Source organism: Asparagus officinalis, chromosome 4 (genome assembly GCF_001876935.1).
Source record: "Asparagus officinalis chromosome 4, Aspof.V1, whole genome shotgun sequence".
NCBI lineage: Eukaryota > Viridiplantae > Streptophyta > Magnoliopsida > Asparagales > Asparagaceae > Asparagus > Asparagus officinalis.
The window spans coordinates 69,224,547-69,241,986 of record NC_033797.1 but is presented as its reverse complement, the minus strand read 5'-3'; the positions used below and the strand labels follow the sequence as shown (position 1 = coordinate 69,241,986).

Below are 17,440 nucleotides of genomic sequence, written 5' to 3'. Positions count from 1 at the left end.
CATGAGCCAAACAAAGCCCACAAGACAAAGCTCTTAAGCAAAAAAAAAAAGTTTGGGTCAAATCTGTTTAGTTTGGGCTCAAAATTATATTCTTCAAAGCATGTGAGTACCAACCCGAATCTATTAAGAGCTTATGAGCCAAACAAAGCCCACAAGACAAAGCTCTTAAGCAAAAAAAAAAAGTTTGGGTCAAATCTGTTTAGTTTGGGCTCAAAATTATATTCTTCAAAGCATGTGAGTACCAACCCGAATCTATTAAGAGCTTTCACCAAAAAAGTCATTTGCAAACTTCTCTCCCTCTTGGCTCGCCATTTGATGGTTCTTTTTTTTGGGGAATTTTTCCTGTTAAATCTATCCCAAATTCAACTCAAATCAACCAATTCTTCTCACTAATTTCCCCCGAATTCAAGAGTTCCATTGAGTTTTGGGGCATTATTCATACTTAAAGCTACAAATTTTTTCCTACGTTTCATTTTTTCTCTTATTTATATTATTATGAGTCATGACCAACAAATATTATTTTTGATCACTTATTCACGATTATTATCTTTTTTGCTTTATTTATTTAATTATATGTATTGATTGCTTTTGTAAACTCTAGTTCTGAATAGTTTATTTATTCAATTGTATGAATTTTTTCTATTTTTTTAATAAGTTGGAAGTTGATATGTTTGGTCAAACAAAAAAAACTTACATTCATTTGTTTTAATGTATCCAGTGGAGAAAGTAGTATTAGTGGGGGGGCTAATAAACCCGAACGCCAAATCCGCCGCCCCCCCCAACACACACACACAAGTTCAAATACCTCCTAGACATATAGACATGAAAAGTTGATATTATATTTTTGGTCGAGGCTCGATTCGTGGGAGTCAAATTTTGCAAGCAAAAATAATGAGATATAACTACTAATTATATGGGATATAAGGAGCCCAAATCTTTGGGATTTAAGATTAAAAAAATGAAAGTTCCATCGGTTAATTTTGTTTCTAAACAAGGTTCATGCTTTGACCAATTCCGCTCACTTCTTTGTTAAGTATGTTGAACTTTGGGGAAAAAAGCTCAGATGGCGCACGATAGCTCATGCTTGCTACCATACACCACCTAATTTCCCTTCGTTTATTTTAAGATCTAAGCTAGTTTGATCTCGTCTTCTTCTTCCTTTCCATTTTCTCTACTGGATTGTACGTTTTTTGGAAGTTTCATCATGATTTCAGCTAAAGTTGATGCTAGTCATACCATTAGTAGATTGGATAGAGTCCTCATTAATGGAGAATAGTTATCTATTATTCCGTCTGCTGAAATTGAATTTGCTCCTCCAGGAATCTCTGATCACTGTCCTAGCATTGTTTTTGTTCATCCTAACCTGCAAGTTAAATCTAATTTTAGGTTCTATGATGCATGGTGCACTCATGACAGATTCGTACCTACTGTTAGAGAAGCTTGGCATATATCCTTTCAAGGCTCTTCTATGTATCAAGTTGTTAAGAAGCTTAGAAATGTTAAGGAAGCTCTAAAAATGTTCAATCAGCAATACTTTAGGGGGATTACTTCAAGGGTTAATCAAGAAAGAGATCACCTTACCAATTTACAAATCACTCTTCAGAACAATCCTTCACATCCTCAAGTGAGTTTTCAGGTCAATGTGGCTCTCAAAAATTTTCAAAAGATGCTCAAATATGAGCAAATGTTCTCGAAGCAGAAATCCAGAGTTACTTGGATTAAGTATGAGGATACAAATTCCTCTTTCTTTCATGCTGCAATCAAGCAAAGGAATATGGCTAACACTATCGATGCACTATTTGCAAGTGATGGTGCTAATATTTGTACTCAAGAGGGCATTTAGCTAAATCTAATGCAGTTTTATACATCTTTGATGGGCACTTCTAGTCCTTGCCAAACTGTCAACCAGGATATCTTTAAGAGGGGGCCTATAATTTCAGCAGAGCAGTGTATTCTCTTTTGCAAGCCTATTTCTAAAGATGAGATTGAAAGGGCATTATTCCAAATTAATGATCATAAAAGCCCTTGCCCTGATGGCTTCTCAACAAGGTTTTATAAAACTTCTTGGGAGGTGGTTGGTCCTGATATTACTAGGCTGTAAGTGCTTTCTTTTACTCTGGAAAGTTACTTAAGTCCATCAACACCACCTCTATTACTTTAATCCCCAAATTAAATGTCCAAAGTTTGCATCTGAGTTTAGACCAATTTCATCTTGTAATGTGATCTATAAATGCATTTCTAATGTGATTACGAATAGATTAAGAGATGTAATTACTTCCATTCTTAATGAGTCTTAAGGGGCTTTAGTTAAGGATCGAAGCATCATCCGCAATGTTCTTATGGCTCAGGAATTGGTTCATACCTATGGTAGAAAGAACATTTGTCCTAGATGCACCATTAAAGTTTATTTAAGGAAAGCTTATGATTCCTTAAACTGGGGTTTTCTAAATGACATTTTGCTTGGGCTTGGTTTTTCTCAAAAATTTCGTAGATGGATCATGGAGTGTGTTGGTCCTGTGTCATATTCAATTCGTATAAATGGCCAGATGAGTCCCTTCTTCTCTGCTAGAAGGGATATTATACAAGGTGACCCTATGTCCGCCTACTTGTTTGTCCTATCGATAGAATATCTCAGTAGATGCCTTGCAGATTTGAAGAATGTAAAGGAGTTTTGTTTTCACCCTAAATGTCAAAGGGCTGCTTTCACTCATCTTTGTTTTGCCGATGATCTTCTGTTATTCTGCAAAGGAGATAGCACTTCAGTCCAGATGCTCTTTAGTAGATTCCAACATTTTTGTATGGTATCTGGCTTGTATGCTAATGAGGAGAAGAGGCAAGTGTATTTTGGAGCTGTTAACTCTACTATAAGGAATGAAATTTTAACTATTCTTCATTACATTGAAGGCACACTTCCAGTCAAGTATCTGGGGATTCCTCTCACTTTTAAAAGCCTCTCTATCCATGATTGTAGTATACTGATTGACAGGATGGTAGCTAAAATCAATTGTTGGACCTCTAGATTTTTATCCTTCGCAGGAAGATTACAAACAGTGAAATCTGTGATATATAGCATACAAACCCATTCGGCTGGAATTTTTGTTCTGCCTAAAAAAGTTATTCAATGTGTTGAACAAGTATGTAGAGATTTCTTGGGGTCGAGTAAAGTTGGTGAGCACAAGAAAGCAAAAGTGGCATGGAAGAATGTTTGTCAGCCCAAGCAATCTGGAGGAATTGGTCTTATTCATTTGGAATCTCAAAATATTGCTCTCATGCTCAAGCATCTATGGGCTCTTCAATTAAAATCTGATTCTCTATGGGTCAAATGGATACATGGCTATTATTTCAGGCACCATACTCTGTGGAATATTGCAGCAAAACCCTATGTTTCTTGGCCTTTCAGAAAAATGCTCAAACTTAGACGTGAAGCTCTAAAGTGTATTGTTGTGAATGCTACTGGGATCTCTTGGGCTGCTGGGTTACCTGCCTTTTGTACCGTTGCTACATATAAAAAGATCTTTGAGATTGCTCCTAAGAAGCAGTGGACTAGAACGGTATGGACTTCTTTCACCTCTCCTAAACATTCTTTCATTTTTTTCGGTTGCTTGTCCTGATAGACTTCCCACTAGGAGTGAACTCCATGCTCATGGAGTTATTCAGATTGATATATGTCCTTTGTGTGAATCTCATGTCGAAGCAAGAGGTCATATAATTTTCTCTTGTCCATATAGCCTTACTGTGTGGCTTAAGGTTATGGCATATATTCAATTGCAAGATTGCCCTGTTGTGTGGGATAATATTTTGGATTGGATGTTAAAATGGAGAGATTAGCAAGATGATTACAAGCATCAGATGAGCTACGGTGGCAGCTTGTGTTTATTTCATATGGTTTGCAAGAAATTCTAAAATTTTTCATCAAAAATCATTGCTAGCTGAGGAGTGTTTTTACAAATGATTACTTTTGAGATCAAAATTAAGTGTAGTATGGTCACTCGGTTTCAAGACTCAAGGGAGAATCGTTCATGGTGTGCTGCTATGCAGATTGAGCCACAATTTATTGTTGCAAGAAGTAGTAGCTGATAGTTGTTTGGGATGTTGTTACGTAGGAAGAGTAGCTGCTTGAATTCCCATACCATGTTCTTGCTTTTATAGTTTTTCTTTTATAGATGAACAGGGCCAGTTTTGATGTAGACCTGATACTACTTCAAACAGTTTGTACATAAAGCTTTTGGTATTTGAGGAACGAAATCTTACTTACCCAAAAAAAAAAGAAATCATGCTTTGACCAAGTCTTCGTCCTATTTATTTCATAGTTGACCTAGTCATCGTTATATTTCCTTTTCACATAATTTACGTGATTTATGTTTATGACTCATTAGTATTAAGTGAAATTTTACTATAGGAACAATGTAGAGAACTATTATCCAGGATGGCTTTATAAATGAAAGTTAATTTTGGGGTTATATTATTCCAATGTTATATGTATATAGTCATACCAAATTAAGAGGGAAGTTAATAAGAAGAAAAAGGTTCTTCTCCATCTCCAGATTTTCTCATCTCCTTCAACAAATCTTCAAAAGCTTTCATACTCAAAATTTACAATCTTTCATGCAACTAGTTCACTTGATGCGGTATGTCTTCTCTCGTGATCGCGCACACGAAGTCACAGTGGTAGATTTGATCCTTATTACTTCGGTTTTGTCTACTTAATTTGATAACTAATAACTTGGCATTTACCCTACAGTATTCAAAGAAATCAAATATCCCCGCATACAATTTAATCAGATAAAGAAGAAAAAGATAATATTGGAGCAAAAGACTAGAAGAGGAAAACATAATACCTCATCAGCAAAACAATGAAGCAACCCAAACTAAAGAGACCAATTCATGTCAATTTTAAATTTAGAGGGAGGACCCTTAAATTGTATAATAATCGCGTTTCCAACAAAGAAGGGATCTCAATTATCCACCCAACTATATTATTATCAAAAGCACTAAACAAAGACCAAAGTACAGCATCTGAATCAAAATTGGAATAAACTATATCCAAAATAAGCAAAAAATCTCTACCAACAGTTCAGACCCATATCATGTTTTCTTCTAATAAATCTGAAAATAACGCCACAAGAATAAAAATTTGAACTTTTTCTGAAATTTGAAGAGATAAAGAGAAGATTACCATTGTAAACACAGGTGACATAGATCAAAGCTTCCCTGGGCCCTTTCATGGCCTCAAGGGGAGAAGCGTAGCCCGGCCCTTTGCCATTAGCGCAGCACTTGCTCATTGTTTTCTAGAGAGAGAGAGAGAAACCTTGGTTTAGAGAGAGAGAGAGAGAGAGAGCAGAAGAGAGTTCAAGTAGGAGGCAAAAAGGGCCGGATGAAGGAGTCCCAAAATACGTGGACGCGCATTTCTGTAAGATAACGTCCAGCTTTACACGTGTCACACGTAGTTATTGTTTTAGTATCAGTCGTGTAATGAAGCTTGCAGCTGATCCAAAGGTAAATCAGCAGCATCCACGTGAATAAAGATCTCCGCATCTAGATCAGGATAACAACACTTATATGCTACAGTAAAGAGGTGACGCTTTAGACCTTTTCCCTTTTTTTTTTCTGTGATTTTTAACGGCGGATTTGGTGTCCGCATATATATAATTTAAGTTTAGAAAGGAAAGAGGGAGGGGGGGAGTCAGCGTGGGGTGGTGCCTTAGAATAGTCAACGGTTATCGATTAACGGTTATGAATCGATATTGAAGGGAGAGAGGCTCTTTCAAAAAATAAAAAAAAGGGAAAATCCTCTTTTAACCCAAAGTTTTACCCCAGCTTATTTAAAAACCCACTCACTTTTCAAAACATCAATAGACTCATTGTATTCCATCCCACTTATTTTTAAACCCAACATGTACAATACACCCATTATTTGTACTGTATTTATCCAATAACTTGAAAAATCCTAAACTACCATTCATCCCCAAACTGATCTCTCCCTCTCTCCTCCTCCTCCAACTATGGCTCATAGCTCTCTTCTTCCTTCCTCTTCTCCTTCAACCACTACCACCAACATCCTCCTCTCCCCTCCCTTCACTTCCCCTCCTCCCTCATGCTTATCAACTTCTGCATCCATCGCCCCCTATCTTCCCTCGTCGCCACGTCACCCACCACCATCGACCTTGAAGCAGATGAATAGCCCACCAATAATTTTGACATTGACTCCCTACAGTTCGCCGACGTAGCGGCAGACAAGGACCTGAAGCACTTGTCGTTGCCACCAGTGGACGGAGCTTGAGGAGCACCCGGAGTAATGGCGAAGGTCGAAGATCGTCTGGCTTTGTAAGGAGCTACTTTCGCATAAGCCGAAGACGATGGTGAGGATCCTTGGTGCTCAAAGGAAGTGGGTTCGACAGGAGGAGGTGGGTTATGTTGTTCTCCATTGCAAGCTAAGTTAGTTCAACTCTTTGCCCACCACCTATTCGTTGAATTTACGCTTAGTGTTCTCTCTTGTCAATATTTGATTTTGATGATTTTTGGTTACTCAAATTCTAATTTTCTTCTCATGGACTTTTGTTGGTGTTGGGAATGGTGAAGAGTTGCAACATAAAAATTCTAATTTTCTTATTGCTTGGTGGTCCTTCAGATTCTTATTGTTCTTGTGGGTTTGGATAATTTGAAGCATTACGCATCAAAATCGATATTACTTTCATGTATTTTGATTTGGAAATGCACGCTAACTTAGAATTGATATTGCAGAAAAGTTTATGGATGTATCATTTGAAAGTGATATGAAGCCTCTTATGTCAGCATTTCTCAATATTACTTTCATGTATTTTGCTTTGGAAATGCACGATAAGTTAGATTTGGCAGTTAATAAAATTTTCTTATCATGCAATCATTGATTGTGGCATTTGTTTGTGCAGGAGCGTAGATTGCAGCATTTTCATGATGGGATACACATATTCCATCATCAATGGCACACCTCCATTCATTCATCAACGATTGTGAACTCCTAAGAGCAAAGTTCGCGATTGCATTTGTCTCGGAGAAATCAAAAAATCTGCTAGAAAATATTATAATTATTGTGCATGATGTAATCATGAATGATGCTCTTTGGATTTTGGAAAAGTACAACTCTCATAGTAATAAAGTGTTGCATGGTGTGATGATATTTGTAGTGGTAATGTGTAATTATTGTTTCATGCTATAATTATGTTCTTATTGTTGAAATTATATCGTTTTAGAGTTTGGGTAATTTTGGTGATTTTAGATTATTTTCATTGTTGTTGTAATGAATCTGGTGCGTATCACTTGGTCCTCGCTCAATTTGCCAGCTTTTGGAAAAGTATAGCACTTTATGAGAAAATATAGCAGCTTATTGATAAAGTATAGCACATTATGACAATGTATAGCACTTTATGGCAATAGTATAGCACCTTATTGAAAAAGTATAGTACTTTATGATCTCTGAAAATTCCGCAACTTAGTGGGATAAACAAAATCAGTTTTTCTCAGAGCAATGCAAATGCTCGATGACCTATATTATGTGTTGCTTGATCAATTATCCTCCTCGACGAGAGGTCCTCGCTCAATTTTTTAGGTTTTGGAAAAGTATAGCACTTTACGAGAAAGTATATCAGCTTATTGATAAAGTATAGCACCTTATGACAAAGTATAACACTTTATGGCAGTAGTATAGCATCTTATTGATAAAGTATTGCACCTTATGGTATCTGGAAATTCTGTCACTTAGTGGGTAAACCAAATTAGTTTTTCTCAGAGCAATGCAAACACTCGATGACCTATATTATGTGTTACTTGATCAATTATCCTCCTCGATGAGAGGTCCTCGCTCAATTTTTTAGCTTTTGGAAATGTATAGCACTTTACGAGAAAGTATAGCAGCTTATTGATAAAGTATAGCACCTTATGACAAAATATAGCACTTTATCACAGTAGTATAACACCATATTGATAAAGTATAGCACCTTATGGTCTCTGGAAATTCTGCCACTTAGTGGGTAAACCAAATCAGTTTTTTTGGAGTAATACAAAATGACCTATATTATGTGTTGCTTGATCAATTATCCACATCGACAAGAGATCCTCGCTCAATTTTCCATCTTTGGAAAAGTATAGCACTTTATGGAAAAGTATAGCAGATTATTGATAAAGTATAGCACCTTATGGTCTCTGGAAATTCTGCTACTTAGTGGGTAAACCAAATCCGTTTTTTTCAGAGCAATGCAAACACTCGATGACTTATATTATGTGTTGCTTGATCAATTATCCACACCGACAAGAGATCCTCGCTCAATTTTCTAGCTTTTGGAAAAGTATAACACTTTATGGGAAAGTATAGTAGATTATTGATAAAGTATAACACCTTATGGCAAAGTATAGCACTTTATGGCAGTAGTATAGCACGTTATTGATAAAGTATAGCACTTTATGGTTTCTGAAAATTCTGCCACTTAGTGGGATAAACCAAATCAGTTTTTTCGGAGCAATGCAAACACTCGATAACATGTAAGATGTGTTGCTTGATCAATTATCCACCTTGACGAGAGGTCCTCGCTTAAATTTCTAGCTTTTGGAAAAGTATAGCACTTTATGGGAAATTATAGCAGCTTATTGATAAAGTATAGCACCTTATGGCAAAGTATAGTACTTTATGGCAATATCATAGCACCTTATTGATAAAGTATAACACTTTATGGTCTCTAAAAATTCTGTCATTAAGTGGGTAAACCAAGTCAGTTTTTTCGGAGCAATGTAAACCCTTGATGACCTATATTATGTGTTGCTTGATCAATTATCCACCTCGATGAGAGGTCCTCGCTCAATTTTCTAGCTTTTGAAAAAGTATAGCACTTTACGAGAAAATATAACAGCTTATTGATAAAGTATAGCACCTTATAATAAAGTATAGCACCTTATGATAAAGTATAACACTTTATGGCAATAGCATATCACCTTATTGATAAAGTATGGCACTTTATGGTCTCTAAAAATTATGTCACTAAGTTGAAGAATTTCCATAGACCATAAGGTGCTATACTTTATCAATAAGGTACTATACTATTGTCATAAAGTGCTATATTTTGTCATAAGGTGCTATACTTTATTAATAAGCTGCTATACTTTCTCATAAAGTGCTATACTTTTCCAAAAGCTGGAAAATTGAGCGAGAATCTCTCGTCGAGGTGGATAATTGATCAAGCAACACATAATATAGGTCATCGAGTGTTTGCATTGCTCCGAAAAAAACTGATTTGGTTTATCCCACTAAGTTGCAGAATTTTTAGAGACCATAAGGTATTATATTTTATCAATAAGGTGCTATACTACTGTCATAAAGTGCTATACTTTGCCATAAGGTGCTATACTTTATCAATAAGCTGTTATACTTTCCCGTAAAGTGCTATACTTTTCTAAAAACTGGAAAATTGAGCGAGGACCTCTCGTTGAGGTGGATAATTGATCAAGCAACACATAATATAGGTCATCGAGTGTTTACATTGCTCCGAAAAAAACTGATTTGGTTTATCCCATTAAGTTACAAAATTTCTAGAGACCATAAGGTGCTATACTTTATTAATAAGGTGCTATATATACTACTGTCATAGAGTGTTATACTTTGCCATAAGGTGCTATACTTTATCAATAAGTTGCTATATTTTCTCGTAAAGTGTTATACTTTTCCAAAAGCTAAAAAATTAAGCGAGGACCTCTCGTTGAGGTGGATAATTGATCAAGCAACACATAATAGGTCATCGAATGTTTACATTGCTCCGAAAAAAATTGATTAATATACACAAACTAAGTAGCCAATACAACTTGCTTAGTGCTTATCAAGTTCTGCCATTGCCATCTCTTACAATTATCACTTGCATAATATGGCCCAATAGGCTGTAGTTACCACCAACTACCATCAAAACTTTTTCAGTTCAATCAGTGCATCAATTCATTACAGATATTCATATTTATCAACCACTAAACTCAAGCACATAACATTGAATGAAAATAATCCATGAAGATTGAATGGAAATAATCCAAAATCACTACTATCGAAACGTTGTATACATTTCTACTAGATACACTGATAAATTTCTAATAGAAATTTTTATACAACATGATACATTGGATAGTGCAGTTGATACAATATACACACAAATCATCTATATATACATAATATAGAAAATTTCATACAACACGATACATTGGATATTACTTGGTACATCATATTGCAGGTTGTAGTTGATTTGTCGTTTGGGTTGCAATATGATAGCAATGCGAAGATCTGATCAAATGCCAAGAGTGGGGGATTCTCTCATGTATTTGATTAAAAAGTTAGTGTGCATTGACGAATGGTTTCTGATTGAGGGGTAGCTGTTCATTACGTTAGGTGTTGGCGACAATAGAAAATGGTGAGGAGCAACCGAAGGGCGTAGGAAGGCATACCAATGGGCTAAGATCATGGCGGTCCACAAAACCAAACTTCTCTTGGACATTTCATCAAACACTTTTATTGCCTCCTCAACCAGCAGCAATACGGCATAACCGCTAATCATTGTGGTCCAAATAACTATATCCCTTTTGTCATTCCATCAAACACCTTCTATGCATCAACCTAGTCACCAAAACATAGATATATATGAGCAAAATTGTTATGCACATACCCTTTCCTGAAGCATAAGCTTGATAAGAATCCATCAATTTATAAGAACAATACATCTTTAACAAGCTATTGCCAAAAAAACCCAAAATTTCAAAATGTTAACATACAATATCTATGAATTTCCCATAAGAAAGCTCAATTTTTCTCAAATCACAGAAATTATTGTCTAAATCTCAAATAATAAAAAGAAATCCACTGTACTAAATACCAAGAATGTCACTTTATTATCACTAAACAAAATCAATATAAAAAAAAGGAACTTGTAGACATAACCAACATTAAAATCAATAGAGGTCCTCATACTCGAAGCAACGGACCGTTTTCTATTGGCTGGCTTCGAGTGGACTGGGTGGTCCCAGGGCCGCTGCCATCGCCCCCTTCAACGAAGGATCTAGCGAAGAGAAACACGTGAGTTGACATTGGACTCCATTGCAAGAGATCAAAACCCTAGAATTTTTAGGGTTTTTTTTGGTGGGAGGAGAACTAGAAAGATGGAGCTAATTAGAAAGAGAGAGTTGAGCCCTGGGTAATTATTAGGGAGGAAGAAGAAGAAGAAGAAGAAGAAGGAGGGTAATTTCAGAATTTATCTTTTATTTTTTGTATACAATATATAGATATGGTGTACTTGATACTTTGGGTTTATAAATAAGTGGGTGTTGTACTTTGGGTGTATGGATCATAATGAAAGTAGGTGGGTTTAAAAATAAGTTGGAGTAAAACTTTCGGGTAAGAGATAAAAACCCCTAAAAAAGGTGTTTACATACATACATGAGATAATGGAGAGATAATGTTGGATCCCCATCATGTTGCTGTCAGATCTCACATAAGGCCTAACCAGGATATGAACTATACAACCCCTAAAGGACAATGAAGTTGTATATCCAAGAGAGTTATGATTGAGGGTCAACTCTAGTTTTTTACTTCAGTCGATTGTATGCACTCACTTTTAAGTTAATTTTTTTTGATTTGTAATAATTAGCTATTAAATATCATGTATATTAGAGATATGATTCTTAACAGAGGTTTGGTGAGACCAAACACTAAAAAAAATCACTGAACGAGTGATTGATTGCAACAAAAAACTCTGAAGGCGGTTTATGTATAAATTGAAAATCAAAGGTGATTTTTATACCATATTTTAAGGGTGGTTTCTATAGAATGACCCTATTTTAAAGATGGTTTCTATGAATGAATCTATGTCATATTGATAACTAACTAATCTTAATGAAAGTCCATGCATAATTAGGAAATAGTACATATGGCCTATCTGTGATTAACCTTAAAAAAATATAATATTTGTCAAAGGTCTAACAGAGAGAAAACAGTACATAGACTAGTCAGATTTGAATGCCTTAGTTTGATTATAGAGTAACCTACTTACCTTGAATTGATATTACTATAGTTGTTTCCCCCCTGCAATCCCATAATGTGCACCAAGAAGTTCATGATAATTTGTTGCGCATAGAAGGCTGGATAATTAAGAGCTGGTCTTTTTAAGCAGGAGTGATTTTTCTATGTGGTAGTGAGTCTACTCAACTTACGGTCTGTTTGAAAACACACTCAAAACTGGGTTAGGCACAGCCCTAGCATAGCTCTATTGTAGATTGGTATTAGTTTGGCCCAGATAAGGGCTGATTCAAACTAGAAGTAGACTAATAGTAAAATTTTGGCCTACAAAAACTAGACCAATTTCGGCCTAGTTTTTTTTACCAAGCACAATAATTTTCAAGATGGGCCTTGGGTCAGAGAAAATAGAAAGTCTATTTGGTTATAGTGAATGCGACTAAGCTTTTAGATGGCGTTTGACAAGGGATTAGGAGGGAAGAGTTAAGGAGAATGGATAACTAAGTTAATCCATTACGAGGGTTACAAGGGGTCAAAAATATCTTAATTCCATTTGGATTATGTACTTAACATGAAAGGGTTAACTTTTGTGTGTTTAGTAAATAAAGAAGGCTAAGAAGTTTATCGGTGCCTTTTTTTTCAAATATCAACTTAAATATATTGAAACTAGGAAAATTCTCTAATAATTGTAAATAGAGAAAATTGCTTCTAGCCCCCAAAACGAGCCAGAGTGTTCCGCCCCCTCCCCCCCCAGCCCAGGACTTTGTCAACGGTCCCTTCGCTCCCAAAAACGCTCGTGATTTTCCTCTAGCCCCCCAACCCCCCACGTGAAACGCCGTTTAAAACCAACGTGATCTTCCCAAAATACCCTCATACAGCCTGTCACCCTATCAAGCAGAAATCCGGGAATAGTGTTGTAGCATTAATTGGTGATTAGAATGTGGTTTTGAAGGGAAAAAACCCATTTCCCTCCAAATTATTACCATATCTATTCCCCCTCCCGCAGTAAAACCATCTCCTCCCCGTTTGCTTACCCCAACTACTCCCCGACCACTTAATTCTCCTTATTAAATCCTCTTCGATATTTCAACTACTCTTGTTTAAAATGACGGATGGATCACTTCTTTGCAAGGTGACAAACACAAAAAGCAACAAAGACGGTGGCAATGTCTTCGTAGTTATCAAATGGACTACAGAAATCATTAGCTTGAAATATCAAATGTCACAAAGGCTTAAAATACCAATGCTATCTCTTTCACTGAAATTCATATGCGAAAGGGAAAAGAAATTCAATATTTCAATTGATAATGACGAGGACTTGAGTTTGATGTTCGAGTATTGTTGTCGTAATGGATTTACAGACGTAAACTTGTATGCTACATCCGCTGGGGAATCCTCAACATCTCAGAACACCCAAACTACTCCTGAAAATGTGTAAGCATTTCACTTATAATTTTCTTATGAGTTCACTGATAGGTTATAAGTTGGTTGTTAACCTTATGCATTGATTGCTGAGGTTATGAGTTGGATGTCAAGGTTACGGACTGGTTGTTAGGGTTATGTGTTGTTTGCCTGATTTTATGAGATAGTTTTAAGTTTATTGCTAAGGTTATGAGTTCGCTATTACGTATACGAGTTGGTTACTATGGTTATGCGTTTGGTGTTAAGTATACGAGTTTGTTGTTGAGGTTACGAGTCCGTTGTTAAGGTTAAGAGTTCGTTGTTAAGGTTATGTGTCGGCTGTTAAGGTTAGGAGTTCGTTGTTAAGGTTAAGACTTCGTTGTTAAAGTTATGTGTCGGCTGTTAAGGTTAGGAGTTCGTTGTTAAGGTTAAGACTTCGTTGTTAAGGTTAAGACTTCGTTGTTAAGGTTATGTGTCGGCTGTTAAGGTTAGGAGTTTGTTGTTGTGGTTATAATTTTGTTTTTAACCTTATAAAGTATATCTTCCTTTTTGTTAGCCTTATGTGCTGATTGCTAAGGTATTAATGTATTTTTTTTACTTCTACATGACTATCCTGACAGAAAATTCCCGATGTGCAGCTGCCACGCTCATCCAAACATGTAATGATGAGCGTTTTCCTAATGATAATCCCACTGGAGACTCGATCATGTTGCTGGAAGACATGATTAACAACTAAACCAAGATCCTAGCTGAGTGGCACACGGCCATACATGAAATTGGTAAGAAATTTGATAGTGCTGTTGAAGTTAGATTAGCACTTCAATACTATTCAATTGCGGATTTGATTATGATTTTTATCATAATGAATAAAGACGTATAAGAGTCTATTGCCGATTCAAGCACACACATGGTTGCCCTTGGATGTTGTTTGCTTCCCCACTCAGAACTTCGTCGATTATGTCTATAAAAAATTTCTGTTCTACCTACACTTGTGGTCAACATGGAGCTAATGATGGCAACTGAAGAGCATCAAGAAAGTTCATTGCATGCCAAATACAATATGTTTTGAAGGTTAGGCCAGATCTTCGTGCAGTTGATATCAAGAACGACATGCTCTCAAATTATGGCATCAAGATTAACTACAATTAAAGGAGGGGGGAGCAAAGAGAGAGCTCAACAAGACCTATTCGGTGATGATGATGAGGCTTACGATTCACTGAGATGGTACATTCTTTTATTCTTATGTTTTTGTTATGAAGATTTAGTATTGGTTGCCAACCTTATGTATTACTTGTGAAGGTTATGTATTGGTTGCTAACCGTACGTATTAGTTATTAAGGTTATTGGTTGGTTGGTAAGTATACTTGTTGGTTGTTAAGGTTAAAGATTAGTTGTTATGGTTATGAATTTATTGCTAAGGTTACTGCTTTGTTGTTATATTTATGCAGCTATGAAGCCATGGTTCATGCAACTAATCCAGGAAGTCGTGTTGCTATTGATGCTAATGACGGAAGGCTTAGGCGTTTGTTCATAAGTTATAATGCCTATATTGAAGGGTTCGTTGCTGGGTGTAGGCCTCTCTTGTTTTTGGATGGAGCATTTCTTAAAGATCGCTACAGATGTATACTACTTAGTGCCACAGGATATGACGGTAACCAAGGAATATTTCCTCTTGCTTATTGTGTATGCGACCAAGAAAATGAGGATAATTGGAAATGGTTCTTACAAAGATTGTGGACGATATTGTATGATAGAAAAAAAAGCCTTACAATCATCCACATCAACTGGTAATGATTTCCCATGCCGACAAGGGTATTAGGGTAGCAGTCAAGGAATTCTTTCCATATGCTTTCCATTCAAGTGTGTTCTGCATCTAGTCAAGAATTTTTAAAAAAAAGATGAAGGATTTTGGTCACAAGGCAAATGTCGCTCAGATTTTGGGTGATTTGATACAAACTGCGGCTTATAAGTACATAATTTCTGAATGGAATGATTACATGAAAGAATTGACATCAAGTGATCATAGGGCTTATGTTACTGCAATGGAATACTCCCCGGAGAGATGGGCAAATGCTTATTTTCCTAGTATAATGTATGATAACTTTGTATAAATGTTTTTGTTAAGGCTACATTTTAGTTTTTAAGGTTAGAGTTAGTCTACAGATTTGTTGTTAAGGTTAGATTTTGGTTGTTAAGGTTAGAGTTTTATTGTTAAGGTTAGAGTTTTGTTGTTAAGTTTACCCTTTCGTTGTTAAGTTTATTTTTGGTTGTTAAGGTTACTTCTAACGTTGCAGGTATGGTCATGTTACTTCAAACGTTACTGAGTCCTTCAACACCTGGATAAGAAAGGCATGAATGTTATGAATCCTACCTTTGGTGGAGGCGATACGAAAGCAAATCATGGAGCGCATGCATGAAAGGAGGCTTATGGCAGCGAATTGGTTTGGATACTTATGTCCAGAAGCAGAGATAATGTTGAGTGATAATATTCATCATGGCAACTGTTTGGCCATTAAACACTCGACAGAAGATATTGTGAAGGTTGAATCTAATAAAACTTGCCGTGTAGATTTGAAAAATCGGGCATGTTCATGTAGGTCTTGGGATATCACCCACATTTCCTACAAACATGCGTGTGCTGTAATTACTTGGATGAGACGATATATTTATCAATATTATGATTGGTTTATGACCGTTGAAGCTTTCAAAGCAAGTTATGCACCGATCCTCTTTCCTATCTCAGATTACGAGAAACGCTTTGTACCGGCAGAAGACCGATTGTTTTGGGGGGCTAGAGGAAAATCGCGAGTGTTTTGGGGGCTAGAAACAATTTTCCCTTGTAAATATTAAAGATAAACTCAAATAGAATTTGCATTCATCTACACCATGAAATATTGTTATTTTGTATCACTTAAGTAAATGAATTTTGAGGAGGCTAATATTAGAAATTATAACTTATGGTTATACAGGAATAAAATGATAAGAATTCTTATTTAGCATGAAATCAATTGTTAAAGAAGGATAAATAATCAAAAAAATTTACAAGACTTTTGATTGATCTTTAATCTCAAGTGATAATTAACTATTAGAGAGCAAAGTAATAAATTTCTCAATAACACTGTATTGAAATTTATTATCACAAATCATCCCCCCTATTGCCTGTTGTATATTGAGGATACTTCCTCTAATGGCCACATTTGAGGGATTCAAACAAATAATTGATGGCTAATGTTGGATTTTATGGGAAAAGGACAAATTTTCCCAACGTCTTTTCTTCACATATATTCTCCACATTGCCCCCCCACCAAAAATCCTAGTATCTAGTTACTCGTTAGTTCTTCCCTAAATAATCGCTTCTCTACCGATCCATTTTGAGCGAGGATTCAACTTTGATAAACTTTTTGATTTCCACCATATTATCTCAGTTTTCACAACAACTGGATCGAGTCTATGATGATAGAAAACCCAAGCTAGCCAACACTACACTAGTCAGAGTATTTTATGCCACTTGGGATAAATCAGGAGAGGACTTAGCTATTGTTGTTATTAGAGGGATTCCAATCATTGTCACACCTAAACTCATTTAGAAGAGTTTAGGACTCCCCAGACCACCTAGAGGTTACCCAGATTTCTTCTGAGTTTCTACTAAATTGCGGATAGCCTCTGATAGATATAATGAGATGGTGGAGCATCTTTTTATGACAGTACCGAGGGGTCGGACCCTCAACTCCGCCTTACTTAAGGAAGAGTTCATTCTCCTAAACCTCCTTCTTAAGTTTGACTTATATCCAAGCTCCTCCTACTCCGTTATCACCATCCGCGACCTCACTCTACTATATCAAATCACCACATGTCAATGCTTCGATGTAGCTGACATTATCTTTAGGATGCTAGCAGGTACGACAACCAACACCAGGGAGTATTTGTGTCAGCAATACATGCGAAAGGTCCAGTTGGTCTATCCATTTCTTATCACTCGGATTTGTGAGTCGCTAGGTGTACCGGTATATGCTATAGATAGTCTTATGG

General features: G+C 36.2%; 1 protein-coding gene across 1 annotated transcript in view; it reads right to left on the bottom strand.

Annotated features, from left to right (window-relative positions):
* The window catches only part of LOC109837669 (selenium-binding protein 1-like), a 19,161-nt gene extending 13,792 nt beyond the window's left edge, over positions 1 to 5,369 (bottom strand). The window contains exon 1 of the mRNA XM_020405993.1: positions 5,177 to 5,369. Coding sequence (XP_020261582.1) covers positions 5,177 to 5,282 — 106 coding nt within the window. The 5' untranslated portion in view covers positions 5,283 to 5,369. The remainder of the gene's footprint in view (positions 1 to 5,176) is intronic.